This window comes from Cuculus canorus, chromosome 12 (genome assembly GCF_017976375.1).
Source record: "Cuculus canorus isolate bCucCan1 chromosome 12, bCucCan1.pri, whole genome shotgun sequence".
Lineage (NCBI taxonomy): Eukaryota > Metazoa > Chordata > Aves > Cuculiformes > Cuculidae > Cuculus > Cuculus canorus.
This window is the reverse complement of record NC_071412.1, coordinates 3412672-3437049: the sequence shown is the minus strand read 5'-3', so window position 1 is coordinate 3437049 and position 24378 is coordinate 3412672. Positions and strand designations below refer to the sequence as shown.

Below are 24378 nucleotides of genomic sequence, written 5' to 3'. Positions count from 1 at the left end.
ACAAGCTCACTCATTGCTATACTGGGCTCAGGATGAACCAGGGGATCTAGAAAGTAATTATCTCATTACCTCCTCCAGCTCAAAAGACTGGTCTCGAGCAGGTGTTAGGACTGTTTCCCAAAACGCCCAGCAGTAATTTTGGCAGGATGTTAGAGGCTCTCAAGGCTGCACTAATCATAGACACCGCAGAAGGAATTTCTGTGCATAGAAATCTCTAGCAGAATCAGCATTTCTTCCCTTGCCTTTTCTCTGATGACATAAACTGAAATAGTTACTAAATATTTTACCATTAAGAACAAAGAAATAGAATTGGCCTTAGATGAGTTCTCTCTGTTTTCTATTGTAGTAGATAGTATAGGGAAAAGCTGTATATGACTGATCAAGAAATATTTAGGATGATTAAAAACTTGGATTTGTGCTGTCTTGGAGTTGTTCAGCCTAGAGAAGAGAAGGCTCCGAGGAGACCTCACAGCAGCCTTCCAGTACTTAAAGGGGGCCTACAGGAAAGCTGGGGAGGAGTTCTTTATCAGAGAGTGCAGGAATGCAATGAGGGGAAACGGTTTTAAGCTGAAAGAGGGGAAATTTAGATTAGACATTGGAATAAATTTTTGACTTTGAGTGTGGTGAGGCACTGGCACAGGTTGCCCAGAGAAGTCATGGCTGCCCCATCCGTGGAGGTGTTCAAGGCCAGGCTGGATGGGGCTTTGAGCAACCTGATCCAGTGGGAGGGGTCCCGTGGCAGGGGGTTAGAACTGGATGGGCTTTGAGGTCCCTTCCAACTCAAACCATTCTTTGACTACAGTACCAGTGAACTGCTTTAAGCCCATCTTGAAAATGTTCACGGCATGTTCATCTGCAAAGAGTAGAACAGAGATTTGTATAGTGCCCAACAGCAGCTTTGAAACATATCTGCCCAACACCATACCTGGGAAGAGCTCACAATTCTTCTCTTGTCTTTGCACCAGTCCATACAGAGAACTTTATTCCCGTGGCCCTTCAGGGTCCTCCTGGTCTTCATCACAAACTGGCCCAGTGCCTCCACTCGCTCTGCCACCTGGTGAACTGCAAACAACTGACAGTTAGAGAACCCCACATCAAAGCTCTGCCCTCGCAAACATCTATGCTCATAAGTAATGTCACTTGGAGGAATTAATCCATGAAGTTTGAGTCTATGGTAGAAGCCAACAAACTCTGCTTCAGAGCTCGCAGGTAGTAGAAGCAAGGTGGGCGGCACGTGAATATGTTCACCAGATAAAGATAAGGATGAATTCACCCAGGGTTTGAATTCCAGCACTGTAGCAGCTGAAGCTCTGGCAGACCATAACACCCAATTATAACCGGACAACAGATTACCCCTTTGCCCCCTTTTGGTGGGAAATCCTCAATCTAACAGAGACTTGCATGTGCTTCAAGGTACTCAGCAGAAGTGAAGGCCACTACTGGGTCTTGGAGGAAAAAGAAGAGGGTAAGCATCAAACCTCCACCATTTCAATGGTAAAATACTTGTTCTGGATATGCGACTCCCAGCCACAGTCAGATCTCAGCACCACAGTGGTAGCACAGTGTGATACAGGTACTAGCAACTGGTGCTAGAGATTTCTCCTCTGGCCAGGGGAGCACTAGGGGCCAGGACACAGCTCTGGGTGAGCAGGGAAGCTTGGTGTTTGCTCTAAGAGTGCACTACCCAACTTCTTAACAGTGTCTACAGACATCAAGGACTTCATGGGTGGGTCAGCCTTTTCTTCTACGAGAAAGAGAAACAGAGAGAGCAAGCAAGCAACTTTCCTGAGTAGCGTCCTTCGGTGGAGAAGTCATAACTCATTTAAGGCCGTACTTTCAGGTAAAGGTCTTAAAAACTCAACAAGTTTACATTTCCAATTGTGCAAACTCATTTTGACACAAAATCCATCCCACTGCAGCTGACACAACTAAAAGGTGCCTCATGTAACACTGATGCCTCACGCTGCACGTCTGGGAGAAAGCATCATCTGAAGAAATCTATTTGCTCTGCTCCAGCATTGTTCATCCAGCATGGAGCTGAGTAGGGCCATGATGCATCTTAGCAGCCTGTGGCAGCTTGGACACACTTCACACAGAGCATCACAGAATCATAGAATAGTTTGGATTGGAAGGGACCTTAAAGATCACCCAGTTCTAACCCCCTGCCATGGGCAGGGACACCTCCCACCAGCCCAGGCTGCCCAAGGCCCATCCAACCTGGCCTGGAACACCTCCAGGGATGGGGCAGCCACAGCTTCCCTGGGCAACCTGGGCCAGGGCCTCACTGCCCTCATCATGGTGTGTATTCCTCCTTATGTGTAATCTAACTCTGCCCCTCTCCAGTTTATACCCGTTCCCCCTCATCCTATCACCACAAGCGTTTGTAAACAGCCCCTCCCCAGGTTTCTTGTAGCCCCTTTAGGTATTGGAAGGTCGCTCTAAGGTCTCCTTAGAGCCTTCTCTTCTCCAGGATGAACAACACCAACTCTCTCAGCCTGTCCTTGTACAGAAGGTGCTCCAGCCCTCCGACCATCCTTGTAGCCTCCTCTGGAACCGTTCCAACAGCTCCATCTCCTTATGTTGAGGATTCCAGAACACAATACTCCAGATGGGGTCTCACAAGAGAGGAATAGAGGGGCAGAATCCCCTCCCCTCGCCCTGCTGGCCACAACTCACTTCAGATCTCACAGCAAAGTAGAGGTCCTGGGGCAGGAGACCCTCGCACCAGAACTGAAAATGACTCCGTCTAGAGAAGAGCTACTGGGATCCATTGCTTCCCTGTTGTGTATTCATCCATGCTGAACGCTATGATGATTCAGCTGCTGTCAGTTAAGTGGACTCAAACCCTTTGAAAGCAAAGCAGAAGCTCATGCGCTTTAGTGAGTTAGTGGATGAAATCTTAAGTTTTTTCAACGATGTGCTGGAGGCTGAGCTCCACGTCCCACCTGGTGGGTGACTGCTCTGGAGCTGCACTGCTGCTTCACCCTTCATCACCCTCCTAGAGCTGCAAGAAAGCTCACTGGCTAGGAAGGGCTGTCACAGCGAAAGAGTAGGCATCCTCACCTTTGAGCTCATTCCCTGGCACAGGGTCAGGGGAGCAATTTCTGCCCAAAGCAGAGACTGATTTTTAGTGGATTAACTTCTCAAGAGCTGTCTTTCAAAACCACCAGCCCCACAGGCTGTGCCAGAACAATGTTCTCAACTGAAATCTCTGCTCAACCAGCCTCACCTAGCCAGGTGCAAGTGCTGCTTGCTGCTCCTGACAATTTGTTTGTACCAACCCTAACAGGAGGTCAGGAGCAAGCTTCTGAGAAAGTACCATGTAACCCTACTGAGGAAAAGATACATTTCCTCCTACTGTTGCCCGTGGAAACCTGCCAAATGATCCAATCAAAAGACACGAAAACACAGGACAGGCAGCTGGAAAGATGCTTGTGTCCAGAACCTATCTGAAAAAAACAAACGTTTCATAGACAATGGGCAAAGAGTTTCCATTGTGTCAATACAGCCGAGACTCTGTGGAATTGCCTGGCTTAGCCCTACTGATTCTCTGAGGACGCTTATCTCCAGCCACAGCCATAACAGTCCTGCACCTGCCTAGCACAGGTTTTAGAGTCAGATAATTACATGAAGCATTCTCCAGTATTGTTTCAAGATAGGTGAAAATTATGAACTCGGGCAAGTAGATCAGCTAAAGCCAATAAGTAGCTCGAGTGGTTTTACAAATGTCCGGATAGAATAGGCTATTTTTCTAAATATTCTATTTTTTCTATTTTTCTATTGTTTGGCCTGAACAGGAGATGCAGGTACAATTGGGTCTTCGATCATTTCTGTGCTAGAAGTCAGTTGGTTTTAATGGTCTCTTCTAGCCTTGAAAATTTATGGATTGCATGCGCAGAATAAACTGTTTTATCTACACCTAAAATCTGAAGGGATGGAATTGAATCTTTAAAATTGCAAGACTGCAAATCAAATACACATTCAGTATTTCCTTTTTCTACCCATTTTTTGAGAGCTGCTGTTCAAAAACCAGTTAAACAAATAAGTACAGTCGTGGTTCAGCCAGCTGTTTGTTTTGGGAACCATAGAAGGAAAGTCATGATCAGAGCAAAACAATGCAAAAGATACAATTTTAGACTAGAGGAAAAAAAAAAAAACCAAAACCAAAAACAGAGGAGATGCTTTATTCTGAAACTTACCATCTCCACATAAATAGTTCTTGGAGATAATTTAAGCGCAAAAAAAGCTTTGATGATGAATCATTGACATAAAATATCACTAGGGGTGACTGTTCTACTGCAGCGTAAGACTTTTGTCTTAAAAACCCACATCATGGCTATGCAAACATAACCTTCCAGTGTAAGCTTACAGATTTTACATATGACAAAGAAATATCCTATGACTATCAATGACACACGCAGTTAGGGTATCACTGCAATCACAGGTAAAACTTTGTGAGCAAAAATCAATTCAAGAGGTCTGTTAAACAGAGGCCCCACCACTCAAGATACAGCAATTGCACTGTGAGAATATAATGATTGATGGTAATGTTTCTGTAATGAGGCCATCTACATTCATTTAAGGGTTCCTATGGATAGGATGCTCATATAATATATGACTGTATAACTTAGACAAGAAAATGCCCTATTTACTCCACAAAAACAAATAATCTTTTAACCCTCCCTCACCTTAAATTTAAGAATGTTTGCCAGTCCCTCAACCGTACAAAAACACTAAGATACAGGCTCAGATTCCTTTTCAACATTTAAGGCATCAAAATAGCTCAAATAAAAGTTCTAATGCCCTGCTAATATTTCTAATAAAGTGAGCTATATTATTTCAGGGGCATACAGTAATTTACATGTTTTTCTCAAAAACTCCACCCTACAATACATTATGTCATTGTAATTCTAAAAAATCAAATGATGAAAACAAAAGAATTTTTATATCTCAGGACAGATATATTAATACTTATTTGAGAAACGTCATAAAAACAAGGTTAGCTGATTTTTTTTTTCCCCCTGGATGGAGGAAGGGCACGATTGAAATCTGCCCATGTTAATTCTGTTCCATTTACCACAGGTCTTAAAACCGCACTGATGCTGGTGAGTTGACAGCTCATCCTGCACCTCTGAATTGCCACTGGATCCCTGCAAGTTATTTCCTTGGAAGAAAAGGGTGGAGAAGGAGCTGGCTTGGGTTCCTTTTTCTTTTTTTTTTTTTAAGCCTTTCCACCTTAAAAGCAATTCCCATCAACTTCCACGGGGTTTAACCTCTCAGCTGCTATGATGCACGTTAAAACCGTGCCAAGAAATCGCACCGTGGGGGATATTTCACGCTCTCTTTCCATCCCTGCTTCCCACTAAGGCTAAAAGCAGCACGGGGCAGCTGGAGAACGGGGACCATCACATGGAACTGGATCGCCTGCATCCCATCTGCATCCTATTTATCCCAGAATCGTCCAAGCTCCAGCAAACACGAAAAAACGCCTGTCATCACAGCAAACCTCCGGCTTCCAGCTACGCCTTTTCTATTTGGGGCAGGGTTTTCCATTTTCCCCCCTTTTGGTCCCCCAACTCACGCTCCACATCGTGCAGCTTGGCTCGCTCCTCCTCCAATTTGCCCTTGAGGGTCTCGGCTTCGTTTTTCAGCGATGCCAAGGTCTCGTTCTCATGCAGCCCTTCGGTTGCCATCTTTGCAAAGGAAGCAGGGAAAGAGAAACGAGATGAGAACGGGAGGGAGGGAGGAGTTTGCTCGCCTGGCTCTCAGGGATGCTGCTGAGCCTCCTGCTGCCTCAGCAACGGAGCCAGCCAGGGCTCCCTCCCCATGCTGACGTCCAGCGTTGGAATGGATGCTCCTCCAGACCTGTGTGCAACAAATACCTTGAAGGAAGGAATAAATCATTATGTTAAGGGAATAAATTAGCTCGAGCAATAATAAGAATCAAATCTTGGCCAGCTTGCAGTATAAACGTCATGTAACCAGTCTCAATAGTTGGACACATTAGGAGGGTTACTCCATGTGTAACCCAGCACCACTTATTAAAAGGATACCTGCTTAATAATCAAATTGGGATTGATTATTGAGATTCACGGCATCAACCTGAAACACCGCCTGGAAAAACATTCCTGCGAGCCAGCAGCCCCTGCCCAGCCCCGTGCAGCACCAGCAGGCTCAGCATCCCCGCTGGCCTCCACCAGCTTGGGGTCAGCCTCCCCTCCTGCCCTCCACCAGCTGGAATTTGCTGTACATCCTGTGAGAAACCCTTATTCACCAGTAAAATATTGAAAAGGACAAAGTCTTTGAGGCAAAGACAATAATATTTTTCTTTTACAATTCAGTGCTGAATTGGATGCCCTTCTCAAAAAGACATCCCATCTCACAAAAGCAGTGGGTATATGTACTAGTTTTGGACAAAGAACCATCTGAGTCCTAAAAGAAGGTTTTATTTTTTTAGGTTATCCAACCATATCTGGAGACTTCCTTCGGGTTATCTCCTGACCTAAGCCAGCTATATCTTACAAGACAGCTAAGCATATCAATACATTCTTGCAGCCCTAAGACAGGTTCTTTCTTGAGCTGAAACAGCTACATCTCACAAGACAATTAAGCATATCAATAAATTCTTGCAACCGCAAGACAGCATTTATTCTTTCAGGTTATTTATCCATGCCTGGAGATTGTCTGCATATTGTCTCTTGATACAAGACATATTTATATGACAACATAACTAAACATACAAACCAGCTGCAGCAAAACTTACGAATTCTCACAATCCCCAGGCACTTTCATAACACAAAAGGCTTAATTTCCCCAGAAATACATGCAAAAGGGTGGTTCTGCTTTGTACTCAAATTTGTTTGTACCACAAGTTGCACTCTGTGGGGGAAGGAGAGAAAAATAAAAAGTTATTGGTCACCTTAACAGGATTTTAAAATAGCCCACTGGGATAGATCCTGTTCAGGCTTAGCAAATCCCAGCTCAGCTCCATCCTTCCCTCACACCCGCTGGGTATGGCACGAGGGGACGGTCACTGGGGTGGTCTCTGGCCCAGCTGCTCTGCCAGCAGGACAGATGCAGAGCTGCGAACCCTTCTCTCTACTATGCTTCAAATTCCTCGTTTTTAAATTTTGTATTATCATGGTGGGGTTTTTGTCGTTTTGGGTTTTTTTTTCCTCACTTGAACAAGCCACCTCTGTCCGCTGCGTGCAGAAGGCCTGTGCCCTTCCCAGGCTTTAAAAGGGATCAGATTCCAAAACCCCAAAGGGAACAAAGAATGCTCCAGTTTAGTGTTGGTGGGAGCCCAGGGCACAGCCCCAGAGCTCTGCTTGGGGACAGATCCGGAGCGTGTGCTGGGCACACAGAGCAGCTGACATTTCCAGAGAAAAAGCATGGCACACAGCCTTGCAGCTTCTCATTCCCTGGAAGGGGAGTTGTGTCCTCTTCTTATTACATTAATTGTCCTTGATCTACACAAAGTAACTTTGCTCACATTGACTCATACAGGACAAGGGGCAATGGGTATAAACCGGAGAGATTTAGACCAGACATAAGAAAGAAATTCTTCACGCTGAGAGTGGTGAGGCCCTGGCCCAGGCTGCCCAGGGAAGCTGTGGCTGCCCCATCCCTGGAGGTGTTCCAGGCCAGGTTGGATGGGCCTTGGGCAGCCTGAGCCAGTGGGAGGTGTCCCTGCCCATGGCAGGGGGTGGGACTGGATGGGCTTTGAGGTCCTTTCCAACACAAACCATTCTATGACTCCCATTGTCTTCCATTAGCCAGAAAATAGATGATCCAATGGCTATTGTTCAACCTGGAGATGTGTCAAGATCGGGAAGAGAGATAAGAAAATACACGTTTGCAGCTGTTGTTTAGGCTCTGGGCACATCCTGGCCACAGTGTGGGTCCCAGAGAGCAGGAAAAAAATGTCCTTTCCCACAGTGAGCTTAGCAGCAGTGTCATTGTTGGGACTGGGGTGCGTGGGTAGAGCTGTGGAGCTCTTCAGTGTCGCTCAGAAGGCTGAATTCGGTCCTTGCTCTGAACCCACACTTGAGGTCTCCAAGTCAACAGATCTGCCAGCAGGAACTGGGTTCCTTTGCTGGAGAGTGAAAGGCAGTGTATGTATTTCCAGTCTTCTCATTGTCCACAGAAACTGGTGTGACCTCACCCCACCAGCCTGATGGCTACGTAGGCAACCCTGAATTTGACATTTTGAATCCTGAACTGAATTGATCCATTCTCATGCAGTATGACAAAAGAACAAGCAGGCAGTATGGATTAAATGTACTGCTGGATCTAGGAACACCCTCCAAAGCCCCTCAGAGCAAACAGCACATTTGAAACGCCTTCCAGCACACTGACAGTGCCAAGGAAATCAAAATTCAGTGTTTTAGAGTCATACCAAAAGAACAAAAAAAGCATCTTTTAGCAGGAAAGTGACAGGAAGCATCTAGTGTGTTATCTTCATGTCTGAAAAATTAAACCTACTAAACTCAGTAATGCAGCTGTGTTCCGAGGGAGTGGCAGGGGAAGATTTTGAAGATGAAACTTCATCTTTGAAGGATTTTAATCGGTAACAAATGCGCTAATTCTGATACCTGGTAGGCGTGAAGGGGCCCAGAAGTTAAATCCAACAAAGACCAGAGGAAATTTCTTTGCCTTGGTAGGAAAACGTCTGCTCTAAAGAATTTGGCTTAGATAACACCTGTATGTCAGAAAATTGGCACAGTTCTAACAGTGAAAACCCCAGACTTTCTTGCCTTATGGATGTGAACAGTCTCAATGCCTTGGGAAATGAGATTAAGAAGTCTGCAAGAGCAGCACAGAAGGTGAGGCCTTTGGGAACCATGTGTGTTCAGACCAATAGATGATACCAGTCCCAAGACAACAGGGATAAGCAGAGCTATGATGTGAAAGAGTAACTTCTGCCAGAGTGAGCTATAGAAGCATGTGATACATAACGTGTATTTCATTAGTTTGAATTTAAAGAAAAAGTATTAGCTCATCTGACCAAGCTGCTTAACTATGCATGCAGTCATTAGCTAACCATGCAAAAAACACAGGTTAGAGTAAGGCCATTTGGGAGCTTTAAATAAAATGAACCAGGGCTGGATTAATTTAGAGAATAACGTAGTACTAGGTCAACTAAAAATGCTACTATTCAGTAAATAATCAAGGCTTATGTTCCTTCCTTTACATAAAATCTAACCATACTGAAGGAAATGTACTTTTAACAACACATTAGCAATTGCTTAAAAAAATTGTTAGTAGTAAATAATGTACACAGTGTTAGAATTCACTATGCTGAAGGCATGTTCAGTCTGAAATGGCAGTTCAGGGAGCAGCGGTGGATAAAGTATAGTCTGGTCTCTCTTAGTCTGGCCTCTGCTTTCAGATGAGTTTGGAAACTCATCAGCACAGGACAAAAGGCTGTGAAAATATTCTGCACAGGAGACATGGTATGTGGAATAGATGGAAAAGCAGTTACAAGTCACTGAACTCCATTTTGTAATGTTATCCATTGTGCAGTAACAACTAGCACATGCAAGTTACTAACACTTCCGTGGGCGGACTAAACTAGCAAACACTGACTGAATTTCTACTGATTAGCACCAATCTCCAAAGCAGAAAAAAAAAAGAGAGGGAAAAGATTATTTTGTCTAAAAAGTAAATAATTGAAGTAGGATGATCTCAACACTGGGAATCGGCCATTTCTAATTATGTTATCCCTCAACATACGTTGGTTTGGGGAAAATCATTAAGACCTGCTGATAAAAATGCATGTGTGGATCTTCTGGACTGATATTAGGAGCTGCATGTGCAACTCAGGAAGTTGCAAAAGGATCAGCCAATTATACACCACATTACACACATGCATCCACAAACACATGCACAGGTGCGGCAAGGATATACCGTGCATTTTTATACAAGTCAAAGCATACCCACAGCTCCAAAAAAACAATTCAAAAGAGGATACAGTTTCCCTATCCATGTGTATTTTGGTGCTAGTGCAAAGAGCTTTCTGTGTTCTATTAGTTTTTAAATGTGTTACAAAATAAACATGAAGAAGCAAGCTGAAGGAGATCTACCAGAGTCCAAGATCCTACTGCAGTGCTGAAAGGAAGCTAACGGGCTGTTAGGTACTGACGCAATTCTTCCTGAAGCCTCAATCTGCTTCCACCTAGCAGCTGTTTCAGCTGGTAAGAGCCCAGCTTCCATAATGTGAATAATAAGGAGAAAGTTGCAGGAACTGTAAATAGCAAACAGCCAGTTTCCTGCAATTGCAGTGTGCGTTTATCACGTCATGCAAAAGTTTACCAGATAAGCAGCTATATATAGGCTGTTGGCCAAGAAAGACCTGATCAAAGCAGCAATTTCAAAGTCAGGGGAAGTAAATAACCCAGAAAGGGACCATCTTTTGTCTTGCAGTCATTACATCTAAATTTCCTTCTAACAATGTAAAGCATGAGAATGTGCTGTGTCAGCCAATGAACTGTACACACTGCACCACCTACAACCACTAAATCAGTGCTCTAATCTGCCTGTTTTACAGTGTTTTGTAAACACAGCTAGTTAAACTTTTTGGCATTCCTGCAGAGATCACATCATCCAACACTCAAATACAATAAACTATGGGACCCTACTCAGTTGTGGCAGAGATCAGTTCTGGGGAAGAAACAGCAAAGGATGTCTTCTCCAACTGATAATACACAATAGTTCAGGGAGATAAAATAAAACTACTCCAAGCTGGAGTATAACCAGGACACTTCTTATGTTTACAAAAGGAGTTTTGGAGATCAGCTCTTCAGCAGCCACATAGGTTCATGACCTTGGTTTTGTATTTAGTCTAAAACAATACCCACAGTGATGTCTCTAGAACAGTGCCCCCTACTAGGAGTGTGGGATATCACCTCACCTGTAATTGCTGGAGATTAAAAAGCCTCCAACATCATCCCTTCTTCTTGTAGGTATTGCGGCAGGACCTGCTGGTCAGGCTAGCAGGTTTGCTAGTCTCCCCCATTACCAGCTCCGTGGTGACACAAACACATGGTGACAGAAGACACTCCAGTGCTGTGCAACCTTTTGCTACCTTATCCTCATTGTAGCTACTTCCAGCTCTCACCCAAGTACTGCACGAAGCATACGAGACAACATGGTTTCAGTACGAAATGTGGGCCACGGAGAAGTTCTGACAGCACTTCACTTGCATCTCATTTTTACTGAGCCATGCTAGATGAATTTCACATCCCCTAATCACTAGCGAATGAGTTCATTGCAATGATTTCATCTTTTTTTTGTTAAGTTCTGTTAAAGGTAATGGAAAACACTCAAGATCATAGGCCAAGGAGACTTGCACACGTATACCTAGCACTGAGTTCACAGAGGCACGTAACATCTCCACCACTAAGGACGGTGGTACCCTAAGGGAGAAAAGCTCACGGCTATTTTCCAATCAAGAGTCATAAAACACATCCTTGAACCCCAGGGCCATCTCTGTTGCTGGCTTGTGGAAACACCAGGTGTTTGCAGAAGTGTTTGCTTGGCAGTCTACAGGCATAGCAACGCTTATTTGCTGTCCAGAAAAATCCAACGTAACAGACCATTAGTACACCCAACCCCTGTTTTTTGCAGTCTTTCCACGTTCTGGCTGATAAAATCAATAACATACCATTTCCACACATAGTGAGCAGTAGCTGAGTTGTTCTGATTTGATGTAAACAGCCCTAAGGGGCTTCTCTTTGGAGCACTTGTCACATGGACCAAATACAACTGCTAAAAACGTCTGGTCACACATCTTTGCAGTTTGAAAGAGCTGAAAGAGACAGAGAAAAAAAGAAAGAAAGAAGGAGTGCGTTCCAGTCCAGGACAAAGCTTCCCACTACCACTCTGCCACCTAATACAGCTTAGACTGTATATAGGCATCCGTAGGCTGGATAATCTCTGTGACTAATCTCTCAAGCTTGATGAACTGTCACTACAGGCAAGACAGTCACATGCTCTACAGATTATATTTTTACCAAGAAAAATAAAAGCAAAATATATATTGTGTTATAATCGTGCACTGATTACACATCATCATAAGGTGCACTGTGCCCATGGATTCATTACATGCAGGAAATTGCTCTTAGTTTTCACTTAACTGCTGTCAGCAGACAATAACCACAAATGCGTAATGATAGTTGGATTTGTGAGAAATCAGAGCAATATTTATTTAATAGTCAATATTATGCATTATTTTTAAAGCTGAAAAGATGACCTAGGACTCCGTCAGCAGCTACAAAAACATTATGAACCATGTGCTGCTTGAACAGAAATTGATGCTTCAAGCACTGATAGCTGGGTCATTATGAGCCCACTTTTATTCTCAAGCCAGGCATCTCTAGGATCAAAGTACTATCATCAACAGAGAATTAAAAACTATTGAAGAGTCAGAAAATCAAACAAGAATAATATGGTAGTGTCATCTTTCTCTGTACATTTCTCATAGGGAAAACAGGACCTTTCATCACTTCTAAAATGAAAGCTTTTAATATTATTTAGACACATACATAAATGATGAGTGTGTGGTTAACAATTAGAAGAAGCTACTGCAAGAGAAATTTAAGTGGAGCAAAAGAAATTCAATGAGCTATGGAGATTTCGGAATTTGTTTGGCTGGAAACCATACAAAAACCCAAACAAACTTTATTCTATGTACCTGCCTACATTCTGCTGCTCATTCTTAAGCATTTCAGTGGACTATCTGAAAAATGAGATGATAATCTCAGAAATCCTGCCCAGACTCACGTAAATAAAAGTTTTGCTGTTGTCTCCAGGATATGCATAACTTCATCCCAAAACATGTGCGGAGCAATGTGTCCTGAAAAGAACTACAGCACATTAATCTGATATTGCCATGGAGCTCTCCATCAGCTACACACAGCCAAGGAGCGTTAGTGTCCATTTGAAGCTTTTAATGCATCTTCCTGCAAGCAATAAGCCCGAGACCACAAGGTGCCATCCTTTCAGGAAGCTTCTCTGTGCTAGTATTGCTCATGGCTTTACAGTGACTACAGCGCCAGGGCTCAGTTCCGCTAGACTCTGAAAACTGGACAGTCACAACTGAATAACCCATTACTCCTAGATTCTTAGAATCAGTGGTTCCCACTGAGGACAAATCAACAGATTTCTATACTTGGTGTGAAGCCGCAAGAAGCCAGGCCAACGAGATTTTGGGAAGAAAAGCTTTCATTTCAGAAGTGCAAAAAGAAGGTTTTGTAAAGAAAAAGGCCATCTTATTTGAACAAAATATCATTATTTGATCTAGAAACCTTAGACAGGCATTCGTTAGGCTTGGAATAAATACTCTGCGCAGAATTAGTCATTGATAAAGTGTGAGAATTTGCCAGAGTAAGTTACAGAGGGAATCACACACTTTTACCTCAGATGAGATTATGACCCATAACAAAATTTTGCTACAGAAGAAACCACCAAAACTTCTGAATTATTAAAAAGCAATATTATAATGATAGATTTGTCTATTATTTTATAAAGATAAAAACTATTTAACTCAAAAGGGTCTAAAAAGATTACAGCTTTGCACTGTAGTTTGAGATTTTAAACTTATTAGGTTTTTAAAGTTCCAGCCGAGATTTTAAAATGGTAGCATGGTGAAACACTAACAAATATACTATTCTTTACAATTAATCTTCTTGATAAATTATGCAAAATTACTCACCTTTTCAAACAGCAAGAACCTAGAGATTCTCAAGATGGCTAAAGATGCCGTGTGCAACTGCTGACATAGAAAAGCAACCTTCCTATTAAGTCTACTTAAAGGCTATTTAAAGCTCAGCCTCTCTGGTTGTATCACCTCAGGTCAGTCATGTACTGATGATTATAGCTGAAAGGCTTTATTTTAACTTTCAGGATATAGAATAAAGTACATAAACTATTAGATAAACTAGATTGTACCTGCTTGATCCATGCAGCAGCAATTTTTGGATGGTTTATGACTGTTAAAGTTTAAACATACTGGGGAGGTGACTGACAACAGATTTTTCCAACCATCAAATTGAAATTCTGACAAATAACACTCTCAATGTTAAGTTTATCTCATATTCTTAATGAAATTTAAAAGTCAAGCAGACTGATTAGTGCCCATCCTAGTTCTTCTTTGGATGTACTTTGGTATTTTTTATTGTTTTAAGACAATACACATTAAATCAGTAAGACTAAAACTTGCTGGTTTGCACTCTTTAAAAAAATGTGGGGAAAATTTATAAGAACGCATGCGAAAAATTTAGAAGTGCTGAGGGTCACAGCTGCTATGGAGATGCAGAAATCATGCCAACAGACGTTGCATTTGACATGCATTTGATAGGCAAGAGAATCCGAGACAAAATGAGGAAAAAAGAGAAAAAGGGAGGGAGGGAGGAAGGAAGGGAGGAAGGAAGGGAGGAAGGAAGGGAGGAAGGAAGGGAGGAAGGAAGGGAGGGAGGGAGGGAGGGAGGGAGGGAGGGAGGAAGGAAGGAAGGAAGGAAGGAAGGAAGGAAGGAAGGAAGGAAGGAAGGAAGGAAGGAAGGAAGGAAGGAAGGAAGGAAGGAAGGAAAGGAAGGAAGGAAGGAAGGAAGGAAGGAAGGAAGGAAGGAAGGAAGGAAGGAAGGAAGGAAGGAAGGAAGGAAGGAAGGAAGGAAGGAAGGAAGGAAGGAAGGAAGGAAGGAATTAGGTCTCAGCCAAGCAGAGACTTAGGTAAAAGTAACCTGTCCTAATGTTTTTTTATTAGAATATTATGGGAACATAGGACTGAAAGGGACCACAGCTTGGCCTTCAAATGTCCCAAAACCCAAACCATTCTACGATTCTATGCTGCCTAGTCCTGTTCCCAGGAACTGTAGGTCTCGTGTCTAAGTGCACCCGAAGATGCCAATAGAATCTTACGCATCTCTCCACAAGCCATTTAAGTGCTTTCCCACTGCAGTAATGGATCATCATCCAGCATTTTCCCATTTGAATGAACGAGCTTTCTCCTTTACTAATATTCTATGAATGTTAACCTCAGTAATGCCTCATTTGTGTATCTACCGTCACTAGAACAGCTCCTTACATTTAGAAGAATTACAGATAACAGAATTTCATACCTACACACTGGTCGACTGACTATGTACTGTCAGCAAAAGCCAGAGGAGTTCCTGAGACAATACAGTTCACACTGATAACTTTGAACTTTCTTTAAAAAGACCCTTTTTTTGTTTGCACACATGGTGTTAACAGCATACTTCACACAAACCTCTCAAAGCAACCCAACACCAAATTGCCAGAACAATTGCCCTTGATCAATAATTTTTATCATAAAAACATACATATCTTCTGACACTTCTATGTGACATAGATGTAAGAGTGGACTGTGATTTTACTCACACCATACCAGGTAACAGACATGCAGCTCCAGTAATGTAAAAACAGCCATGTACAAATTACAGCAACAAAATTCCTTGCACTAAAATATTTACAGAAATTCGTGCAGAGCCAACTGTTCTACCAGGAAGATAAGTGATGTTACAGCAAAGCAACAGAACCATTAAACAAATGTTCATGGTGCAATATAATGCAGACAGCATTCACTAATGTTCCCACAGTTTCAAGTAACTTCTTTCAGATAATCCTGTCCTGAAGACCCAACCATTGCATCACTCAAAGCAGTACAAATTGATTTAAAAGCTACTTTATTTAAAAGATCAAAACACTAGTCTACCTACGTCTGTGATATTTTATACAGCTTTTACTGCTATTGAACAAAACACAACAGTTTTCTTTCCTATATTTTTAATATATCTCTGTGGATATCACCAAGAATATTTCACTGTACACAGTAAACACCAAGGATACTAAATAGCAAGAATGATTCCTTCTTTATATTTACAGTTTGTTCTGTGAAATTAAACAAGAACTACTGATACTGTGTATCAAAAAAATATTCAAATCAATGTTCTTTCCTGTAATATTTGAAGTAATTAAATTAATTAGAATCCATTAAATATTTCAAAGCTTTTGTACTCTATTTTAATAACTCTGTCTAATAGACTAGCTAGAAAACTACCATTATTTACTGAGGACTTTAAGGACAGACATCATGGTACTGAGTTGAACGCTGTTTCTCCAGTTGTTCTGACAGGGTCCAGTACTAAATAAAGTTACTGTTCACTGCATTCTGACTACAGGGAGAAGGCAGAACAAAAAAACGGGAGCGCTTCTGCTTCTAAGGATCCTGCAATTGAAATGAAATAAATAAAGGTGAAAGGCAAGGATTTAAGCTTGGTTTATCAGTAAGACCAGACCACAGTAGCTGCATTCGCTCCTATCAGTGTCTGGACCGGAAGAAGGAAACCAGCAAAAAGAAAAGGAAGAAACAAGATGCGCAGACGTGTGCATACACAGTGTATATTCTGAAACACACTGCACTAGAGATGAACCCTGTTTTTTAAAGTAACAAGCTTATAATTCAAACCTGGATCATGATGTGAATTTTACATCTGACTTTTCTATTATAGTGACTGATACGAAAATCCAGACTTGTCACTGCAAAGCACAAAACTGAAATCTGTATCCAAGAAGAGCACCTGAATCCTTCTGCCCTGCCTGAAGAGCTGTCTAGTGTGCGTGAGCTGTAACACAAGCATTCAGGGTGAGCCCAGCCAGCATGCCTACAAAAAGACAATGTGGGTTTATAACAGCAATTCTCTTAGAATGATCTCAGATCCCTAGTTTCAATGTAGCTATTTATATTGATTTTTTATAAACAACTGTGGAAAGATCTTCCCTTCCATCCTACAACACCTTTCTGGAAGAAGTGTTATAAAAGACTTCTTTTATGAAAGGAATAAAGGTATGAGAAGCATAGAAGGGTGAAGGCTTACTCTAAAACAGATCCAGTATGTCAAGGCACTAAACAGATTTACCTTAAGATAAAAAATATCTCTTGTTACAGCAAGAGAAGGAAAATCATAAAGTAATAATCTTTATTGTTCTCCATTCTGACTGGTGCTGAAAGGGCACCAATGCAAACTTGTCAGATAAATGGTTTTCCTGTCAGGTTTGGGCTAAAAAACTGCATGGTTAGCTTTGTGTTCACCTGATGATATAAAGTCATCATTGTAGGACTGTAATGAAGAGAGAAGAGTAAGAAGAGAGAGAAAGAAATCACAAGCTGAAAGTAGTCCCACTTTTCAAGTCTTGACTCAAGAACAAGTTTTTAACAGCTTAATTCACTGAAAGCTCCCATACTATCCACCAGCTGGAGAAATGAATCATGAAAGTCTGCCTGTCTTTCTACAGTCCCTGAGGAAATACCCATGCATTGGTTTTATTAAACCCTTGTGAGAAAGCCAAGTTTGAAGCTGCTGGGGACTTGTATCATTTCCAAGGCATGTGGAGAGGGGGTGAAAGGAAACGTCACTTGAAAGAGATATTTGGTATCCAGCATCAACTGCGGAACATCCTCACGATTGTTTAGCATAGCCTGAAATTATAACAGAAAGGATAAGAAAATATTGCATTAAGAATCAAAAGAAAACCAGTTCATCATTTGCTTCCCATTGCAAATCTTGCTTTCACATTTCTGCCCAGGGGAGTGGTGAAGTCCCCATCCCTGGAGGTGTTTAAAAGACGATGAAGTGCTTAGGATTATGATTTATTAGTGGACAGGTACGGTTGGACTCAATGATCTGAAAGTTCTTTTCCAACCTAGTGATTCTATGATGTTGAGGCAACTTGTTTTGACCAGCTCCATACATCTAGAAACTAATACTACTATGTGAAGGTCAAGTATAACTACGCAGCATCAAAAAACGTGTCTATGAAGTATCCTGTAACTCGAATATAAGAAAGAATAGTTGTTGCTCTTACCTGGACTTTACGAACAAATGATGGAGTCACTCTTTTCTCAAAATCATCTATTGGAGTGTATGAGTTGAGGATCTTAATTATCTGTTCAAATTACAGAAGATTAATTTAGTATTTAACAAAAAGAGAGAAGACAAAAACAGGAACACATTAAGACATCATCTTTATTGGAAGCTCCAGTAAAGAATTTTACAACAGAGAATTTTGACTAGCCATCTAACGAGATGTTACATATTTGATAATTGCTATGAATCATTTCCAGAGGGGTCAGTAGGATCAAGAACATGTAGAAAAAGCTGAATGGATTAAGGGAAACAACAAAAAAAGCCTGTAACAAGGTAAATAAAATACACTGTGGAACTAAAACAGGGGATATAACAAAGCAGATAAGTACCCACTAGAGGAGCAGTTAAAATGCTAACAATTAGGAATAAGGAGTTAAAAAATTCAGCTTAACGAGTGGTGATGTGGAATGCTGAGGAACGCTGTTTTTATCAAATGAAAGGCCAATAGCTCTTTGCAACAAATTATTTTAGATACCTCAGATTCTGCAATTGGTGCTGCCAGGAGAAACAGGTGGTTCATTACCTGCACAGTTGAAAGAGATGTGCAGTGTTCGCATATTTCCTTGGCATCATCATCTGTGATCTTTTTGACCTGAAGGAGCCACGCTGCTTGAGACAGAGGCTCCAAGGTTTCTTTGGCATTGCTGCTTTGAAGATTCTTGTCCTTAAGCCATTCTTCCAAGTAGCTGATATTACATCTGAGTTAAACCATGAACGGACAACAGAAATGTCAGGTTCCCCCTAACAAGCAACTTACAATAAAGACTTCCAAAGAAGGAATGCTCCTCTAAAGCAGTGTTCAGATGCATACATTTTAAGTTAAAAACCATAATAATGAAACAAATAATAGCTTATTTATCAGCATGTTTAATTCTTTGTATATTTCAATCCTCTTTTTTTTTTCATTTCTTAAAGCTTGGGTAATAGAAAGTTACTAGTTTAGCCATTGTTTACAGAAAATTACTAATATATACTGACATTGCCTATAACACTGTAGCACCACATGCTTTCAAAATATTAATTCACAACTGAGCTTATGGAGGAAATGGGAACAATTTTTGCACATTACAAAGCTGAACTGGGCTTACAACTGATGATCTGAAGGTTAAGGCAGCTTTCTTCTAATAACATGGCCAGAGGAGTCGAGATTTTACTGATTTTCTTTTACCTTAGTCTGCAGATTGTTTAAAGGAGAACAAATGAACTGTATCTTCTGCAAAATAGTTAAAAGCATGTTCTCTTAATGCTTGTAACAAGACAGATGAAGCCCAATTTAAACCCTCAAAGTCTCAGTGCCTTTCTCATCAAGAGCATGAAAAATGCAAGTCAGCTTTTGTCCATCTGCCAGCCAGGGGACACCGCACCTGTTTACTATAGTTAGGAAGAACTAAAAATACTATTTGTGACAACATGAATGAACTAGCATGGAAAGAATTCTAAACATGTCTAGCTTTCAACTCTAGCCTGTAATTTTCTGTGTCTTTTCCTTTATTAGTGTTTCCATGGAAAGAACAATTTGTAATTTGTTATGTTCACAGAATCACCAGGTTGGAAAAGACCTCTAGAATCATCCAGTCCAACCATTTCTATCAACCACTAAACCATGTCCCTGAGCACCTTGTCTACCCATCTTTTAAATACCTCCAGAGATGGTGACTCCACCCTCTCCCTGGGCAGCTGTTCCAGTGCCCCATGACCCTTTCTGTGAAAATTTTTTTTCTGATGTCCAGCCTGAACCTGCCCTGGTGCAGCTTGAGGCCATTCCTCCTTATCCTGTCCCCTGTCACTTGGGAGAAGAGCCCAGCTCCCTCCTCTCCACAACCTCCTTTCAGTTAGTTGTAGAGAGCAATAAGGTCTCCCCTCAGCCTTCTCTTCTCCAGGCTAAACAACCCCAGCTCTCTCAGCCACTCCTCATAAGACTTGTTCTCCAGCCCCTCACCAGCTTTGTTGCTCTTCTCTGGACACACTCCAGAGCCTCAACATCCTTCTTGTGGTGAGGGGCCCAAAACTGAACACAGGATTGGAGGTGCAGCCTCACTAGTGTCGAGTCCAGGGGCAGAATCCCCTCCCTGGACCTGCTGGTCACACCGTTTCTGATCCAAGCCAAGATGCCATTGGCCTTCTTGGCCACCTGGGCACACTGCTGGCTCATGTTCAGTGGCTGTCAGCCAACACCCCCAGGTCCTTCTCCTCCAGGCAGCTTTCTAGCCAGACTTCCCCCAGTCTGTAGCACTGCATAGGGTTGTTGTGCCCCAAGTGCAGGACCCGGCATTTGGCCTTGTTAAACCTCATGCCACTGGCCTCAGCCCAGCGGTCCAGCCTGCTCAGATCCCTTTGCAGAGCCTCCCTACCCTCCAGCAGATCGACACTTCCACCCAGTGTCATCCCCAAACTTACTTAGGGTGCAAAAGATGTACTTTCACAAAAAGAGTAAAAAACAACTGGCTACTTCCTCATGAAGGGTTACAGAATATTCAGTGACTTAGAGATAAAGGATATTAACAGAAAAGTGTTCAAAAACCAGTCTCAAGTAACTGTTTGTTGAAACTTTACCGGCTTTACCTTATCTGCATTCCTTTTCTGCAGGAGCACATGTCCTTGCGGAGGAAGAGACTGTTGAGGGTGATAGCTCCAATCAGAAAAAAAAGCTGCTTCACTGCCTGCTTTAAAAGCTCAGAGTCCAAGCCATTCTGGCACATAGTACTATAAAAGTAGCTGAGCTGTTGCAGGATAGAGGTCATTGTGTAGGTATCCGTGTCATCTATACTAGAGGAACGTTTACGGAACCCTGTAGGTTTCAAGCCAGAAATTCCCTGAAGACTCTCATATTCCAGCATGCCTGGTACTGAAAGACAACAGAAAATAACTTATAAGACCAACACTCCTAAGGCTCCTTTCAGTTAATGTTAATTACTGAACAAAATCTACATTCAGTATATTTCAAAAGTTAAACGATACAAGAAAAATAAGATGCTGACAAAAGCTTGATGTATAAACCAACAGGAGAAAGGTTGTTCCATCCTTTGCCCCCATGTATAAGCTTTATTCACATACTTCACAAGCTACATGTAAGTCTGTTTGAGTTGCTGCTGTCTTACCAATCATGGGCTGAATGTTGTTCTCCATTACAATAATGAATTGTTGATAGATGCGAATAGACAAATCACTAAGAATCTGTCTGTATTCTGAGAGATCAAAATGCTTCAAACAGTTCTTATTCTGACGTGGAGTGTTACACTTCATAAATTCCTACAAGTAAGTTGTAAATACAATTATTAGAAATCCCATAACATCATAATTATAAACTGTTACTATAACGTAATGTACATGTTAGAGTAACCCATTCCATCTCTGGCTGAACACAGCCTCAGAAAGAGTCAAACTACAGTTAACTTCAATGGGTGCTTCCAGTTCTGGTCTTTCTGTACGTAATTTTCCATTTTATGTTGATATTTACTCTGCTCCTAAAGCCTGCTGAAGCCAAAGGAAAGATATAAGTAGATTTCAATGAACTTTCCTAGATCAGAAAGCAAACTCCACCCTCCCCAAAAAGATAAAATGCAGCTGGAAACGGGCGGGGGGGGGGGGGGGGGGGGGGGGGGCGGGGAAGAGAATTACATTTTACTGCTGAAAAAAGATCTCATTTTTTGATTTTTCATTAGGAAAGTTCTGACTTCAAAAGTCTAGACTAAATCCTACCTTGTGCAAAGACTTGGATGTTCAAAAAAAAAAAAAGAGGTTAAAACTCTAAATTCAGACCTTTCCCTACTGTTGCAAATGAATTATAAAAGACATTAATAAAGATCCACTGCTCTTTAGATGTTATTGATATGACCACCAGAGGGAGTATTGTTGTCTAGGTAGTACACACTGTGATTCCAAGGCTTTATGTTACCTCTTTGCTTTAGACCTGAAAGGTATATTCTCATGTGCCTACGGAATTTCAATTCAGTCACCCTAAATTTATAAAACCTAACAATAAAATATAGTAAGTGTTTGCAATTTTAAAGACTTTGAAAGAATTTTGGATTTCAGGATAAAACCTAGCTTAAACAAGCAAAAAATAAGGAAAAAGATTGGGTATTTTATTGCTTTGCTCCTTTCACTAGGTTTTCTTCTGTTATTTCATACTGGCAGCAGTAGTTGTTTGGTCACGATTATAAAACAGTAAAACTGGCGTGTGTGTGTGTATGTGTATATATATATGTAGTTAGACACCTGAAGTTCAACTCGCATTAAAGTCCTGTGGAAGAGATCAAATTAAGTAGCAGTTTCCACATTACTTCTTTAACCTACTTTAGAAATATTTCCTTGATTCACTTGATCTGATAGTTCTACACTGTCTAATTATTTGTGCAAGACGTATAACACCACTGCGGAGCAAGACAAATACCTAAATATCTGGAAGGAATTGTAGTGAGCTGGTGAATAATTATCTATTGTTGCTGGTTTTCATTCCAATTAAAATCTGTCACAATTAAAGTAAGGGAATTTGATGAAATCCTTCCTACCTCTTCCCCGCTGTACTGCTTCAAACAGTTAAGAAAATAGTATGTGTTGGAAAGCCAAAAGGACAACATCTCAAAGTCTTCTGAATGCTCCTGAAAACATTAAGTAACACAGTCTTATAATGGAATTGTCTCGTGAAAATAATTTAATAACTAAACTTAATACCATTACAAAGCGCGGATAGTAGAGCCCATATATAGCAGAAGGAGCATACAGCATCTATAACACGCTAGCTGAACAAATCATGCTGTGTTTTCAGGCTAATATACATATAGCCAAGATCCCTCTTTTATCTGGTAATGCTCTTTAGGTCTTCTGATATGACAGACTGGCTAAATAATCTGAACCAGTCTGTCCCATTTCTATGTATAGAGTTGCAACGTACTGGATGCCTTCCTGCAAAAAAGTGTGAACAGCCTGTATACATGAATGAAAATGAATTACATATAAACACAATGTTAACTACGTTTAAGTATGTTTTATTATTGCTAGCTAAGTAAGCACAAGTTTTTCTAATGAATAAACTGTGGTATAAATTTGTTTGCCAACAACTATAGGTATTCTCTATATAATCAATTCAACCGCACAAACCACAGTCCATTCCTGACTGGGTTACAAAGCACGCTTGGCATTTTATTGCATTATAAATCCATAATAAAACATTCACATAGCTGAAATGGTTATGTAGATGAGATAGCAGGCTAACAATTCTTGTTTATAAACTTATTTTGTAAACCGGCTGGCAACATAACTTTAATTGTTTGGGTACTAATGCTGCAGTACCAAACAATACGCTAAAAAAAAATCACACTAGTAGAACAGCAGTGTAAAAAACTCTTGAAATTCCCATACCTGCCTGCTGCCAAACATACTAACCTTCATTTATGTCCATCCAACTTTTACCAGTGCTGAAAGCACAAGTGCATTTCATGGAATTCGCTACTCATTGTAAAACAAGTTCTTTAGATAATAATAATTTCTGTTAATATCTTGTGTGTATTCTGTGTCCAGCACAGTAAAGCCTTACCTGGAGGCTTTACAGGGACACTACTACAAACTTCAAAAGAAGTGTCACTAATAATTACTATTCTATTACAGGAATATTGGCAAATGAAAGCGTGAGCATTCCCGAGGTACTACACATGCATCTTGTAAACCTTACATTCAAAATCAATAAGTACAGTACAGACAACAGAATTCCTACCTTAACAACTTGTTTGATACCATCAATAGTTACGTTCATGAAAGATTTCAGCATGTCAGCATCATTCAGATAATCTGCATACCTCACACACATGAATAGGATGTGAGCTGGAAGGCCAGGTATCATATTGACTACAACTCCACGTGGCTTTAAATCTGCAAAAAGGAGAGTCCTCTTTATTATATTAAAAAAAAGCAACAATTCAATGAATCATTCTGAAAAACACAAGCACTATGGGGCCCATTTCTACTTAATAATTTATCTACTCATTAATTGCTTTTTTTCTGAAAAGTTCTGTAACAATATTGTTCAGATAAGAGTATTAATTAAGTTTTCCAGAGTAATAGAAGAGTACTGTAGCAAACTCTACAGTCCAGCATGGCCTACAGCAGAAAGGACAACTTCAAAAAGCGATTTGCATTTAACTGCCCCATTGGAGGCCCCACCAAATTCTGACATTGCTTAATGATACACATTTGTTCACAAAGATATAAACATTCACAAGGCTCAAGTAGGTGGGAAGAAAAGGAAAACGTTGTTTCCAAGCAGAAGTTTATAAGAGTACTAATGTACATGGAAAATATGCTTAATTTTAAGCTAATGCAAAAGGCTGGCTTGGCAGTAAGATTGACACAGTGAAGTAACTCAGAGGAAGGACAAAATTCCTCTGCAAGAGAAACACGAAAGTAAAGTTCCCTTCAGTGAAGAGACTGATATGGAAAG

General features: G+C 41.2%; 2 protein-coding genes across 2 annotated transcripts in view; both read right to left on the bottom strand.

Moving 5' to 3' along the window:
• Positions 1–13815, bottom strand: part of GNB5 (G protein subunit beta 5) — a 30984-nt gene extending 17169 nt beyond the window's left edge. The window contains exons 1-4 of the mRNA XM_054077773.1: positions 13715–13815; positions 11666–11809; positions 5582–5693; positions 926–1062 (exon numbers count right to left, since the gene is read on the bottom strand). Coding sequence (XP_053933748.1) covers positions 926–1062; positions 5582–5693; positions 11666–11791 — 375 coding nt within the window. The 5' untranslated portion in view covers positions 11792–11809; positions 13715–13815. The remainder of the gene's footprint in view (positions 1–925; positions 1063–5581; positions 5694–11665; positions 11810–13714) is intronic.
• Positions 13816–14846: 1031 nt separating this feature from the next.
• Positions 14847–24378, bottom strand: part of MYO5C (myosin VC) — a 41098-nt gene continuing 31566 nt past the window's right edge. The window contains exons 35-41 of the mRNA XM_054078027.1: positions 23656–23810; positions 22454–22543; positions 21041–21191; positions 20505–20787; positions 18466–18640; positions 17881–17961; positions 14847–17494 (exon numbers count right to left, since the gene is read on the bottom strand). Coding sequence (XP_053934002.1) covers positions 17342–17494; positions 17881–17961; positions 18466–18640; positions 20505–20787; positions 21041–21191; positions 22454–22543; positions 23656–23810 — 1088 coding nt within the window. The 3' untranslated portion in view covers positions 14847–17341. The remainder of the gene's footprint in view (positions 17495–17880; positions 17962–18465; positions 18641–20504; positions 20788–21040; positions 21192–22453; positions 22544–23655; positions 23811–24378) is intronic.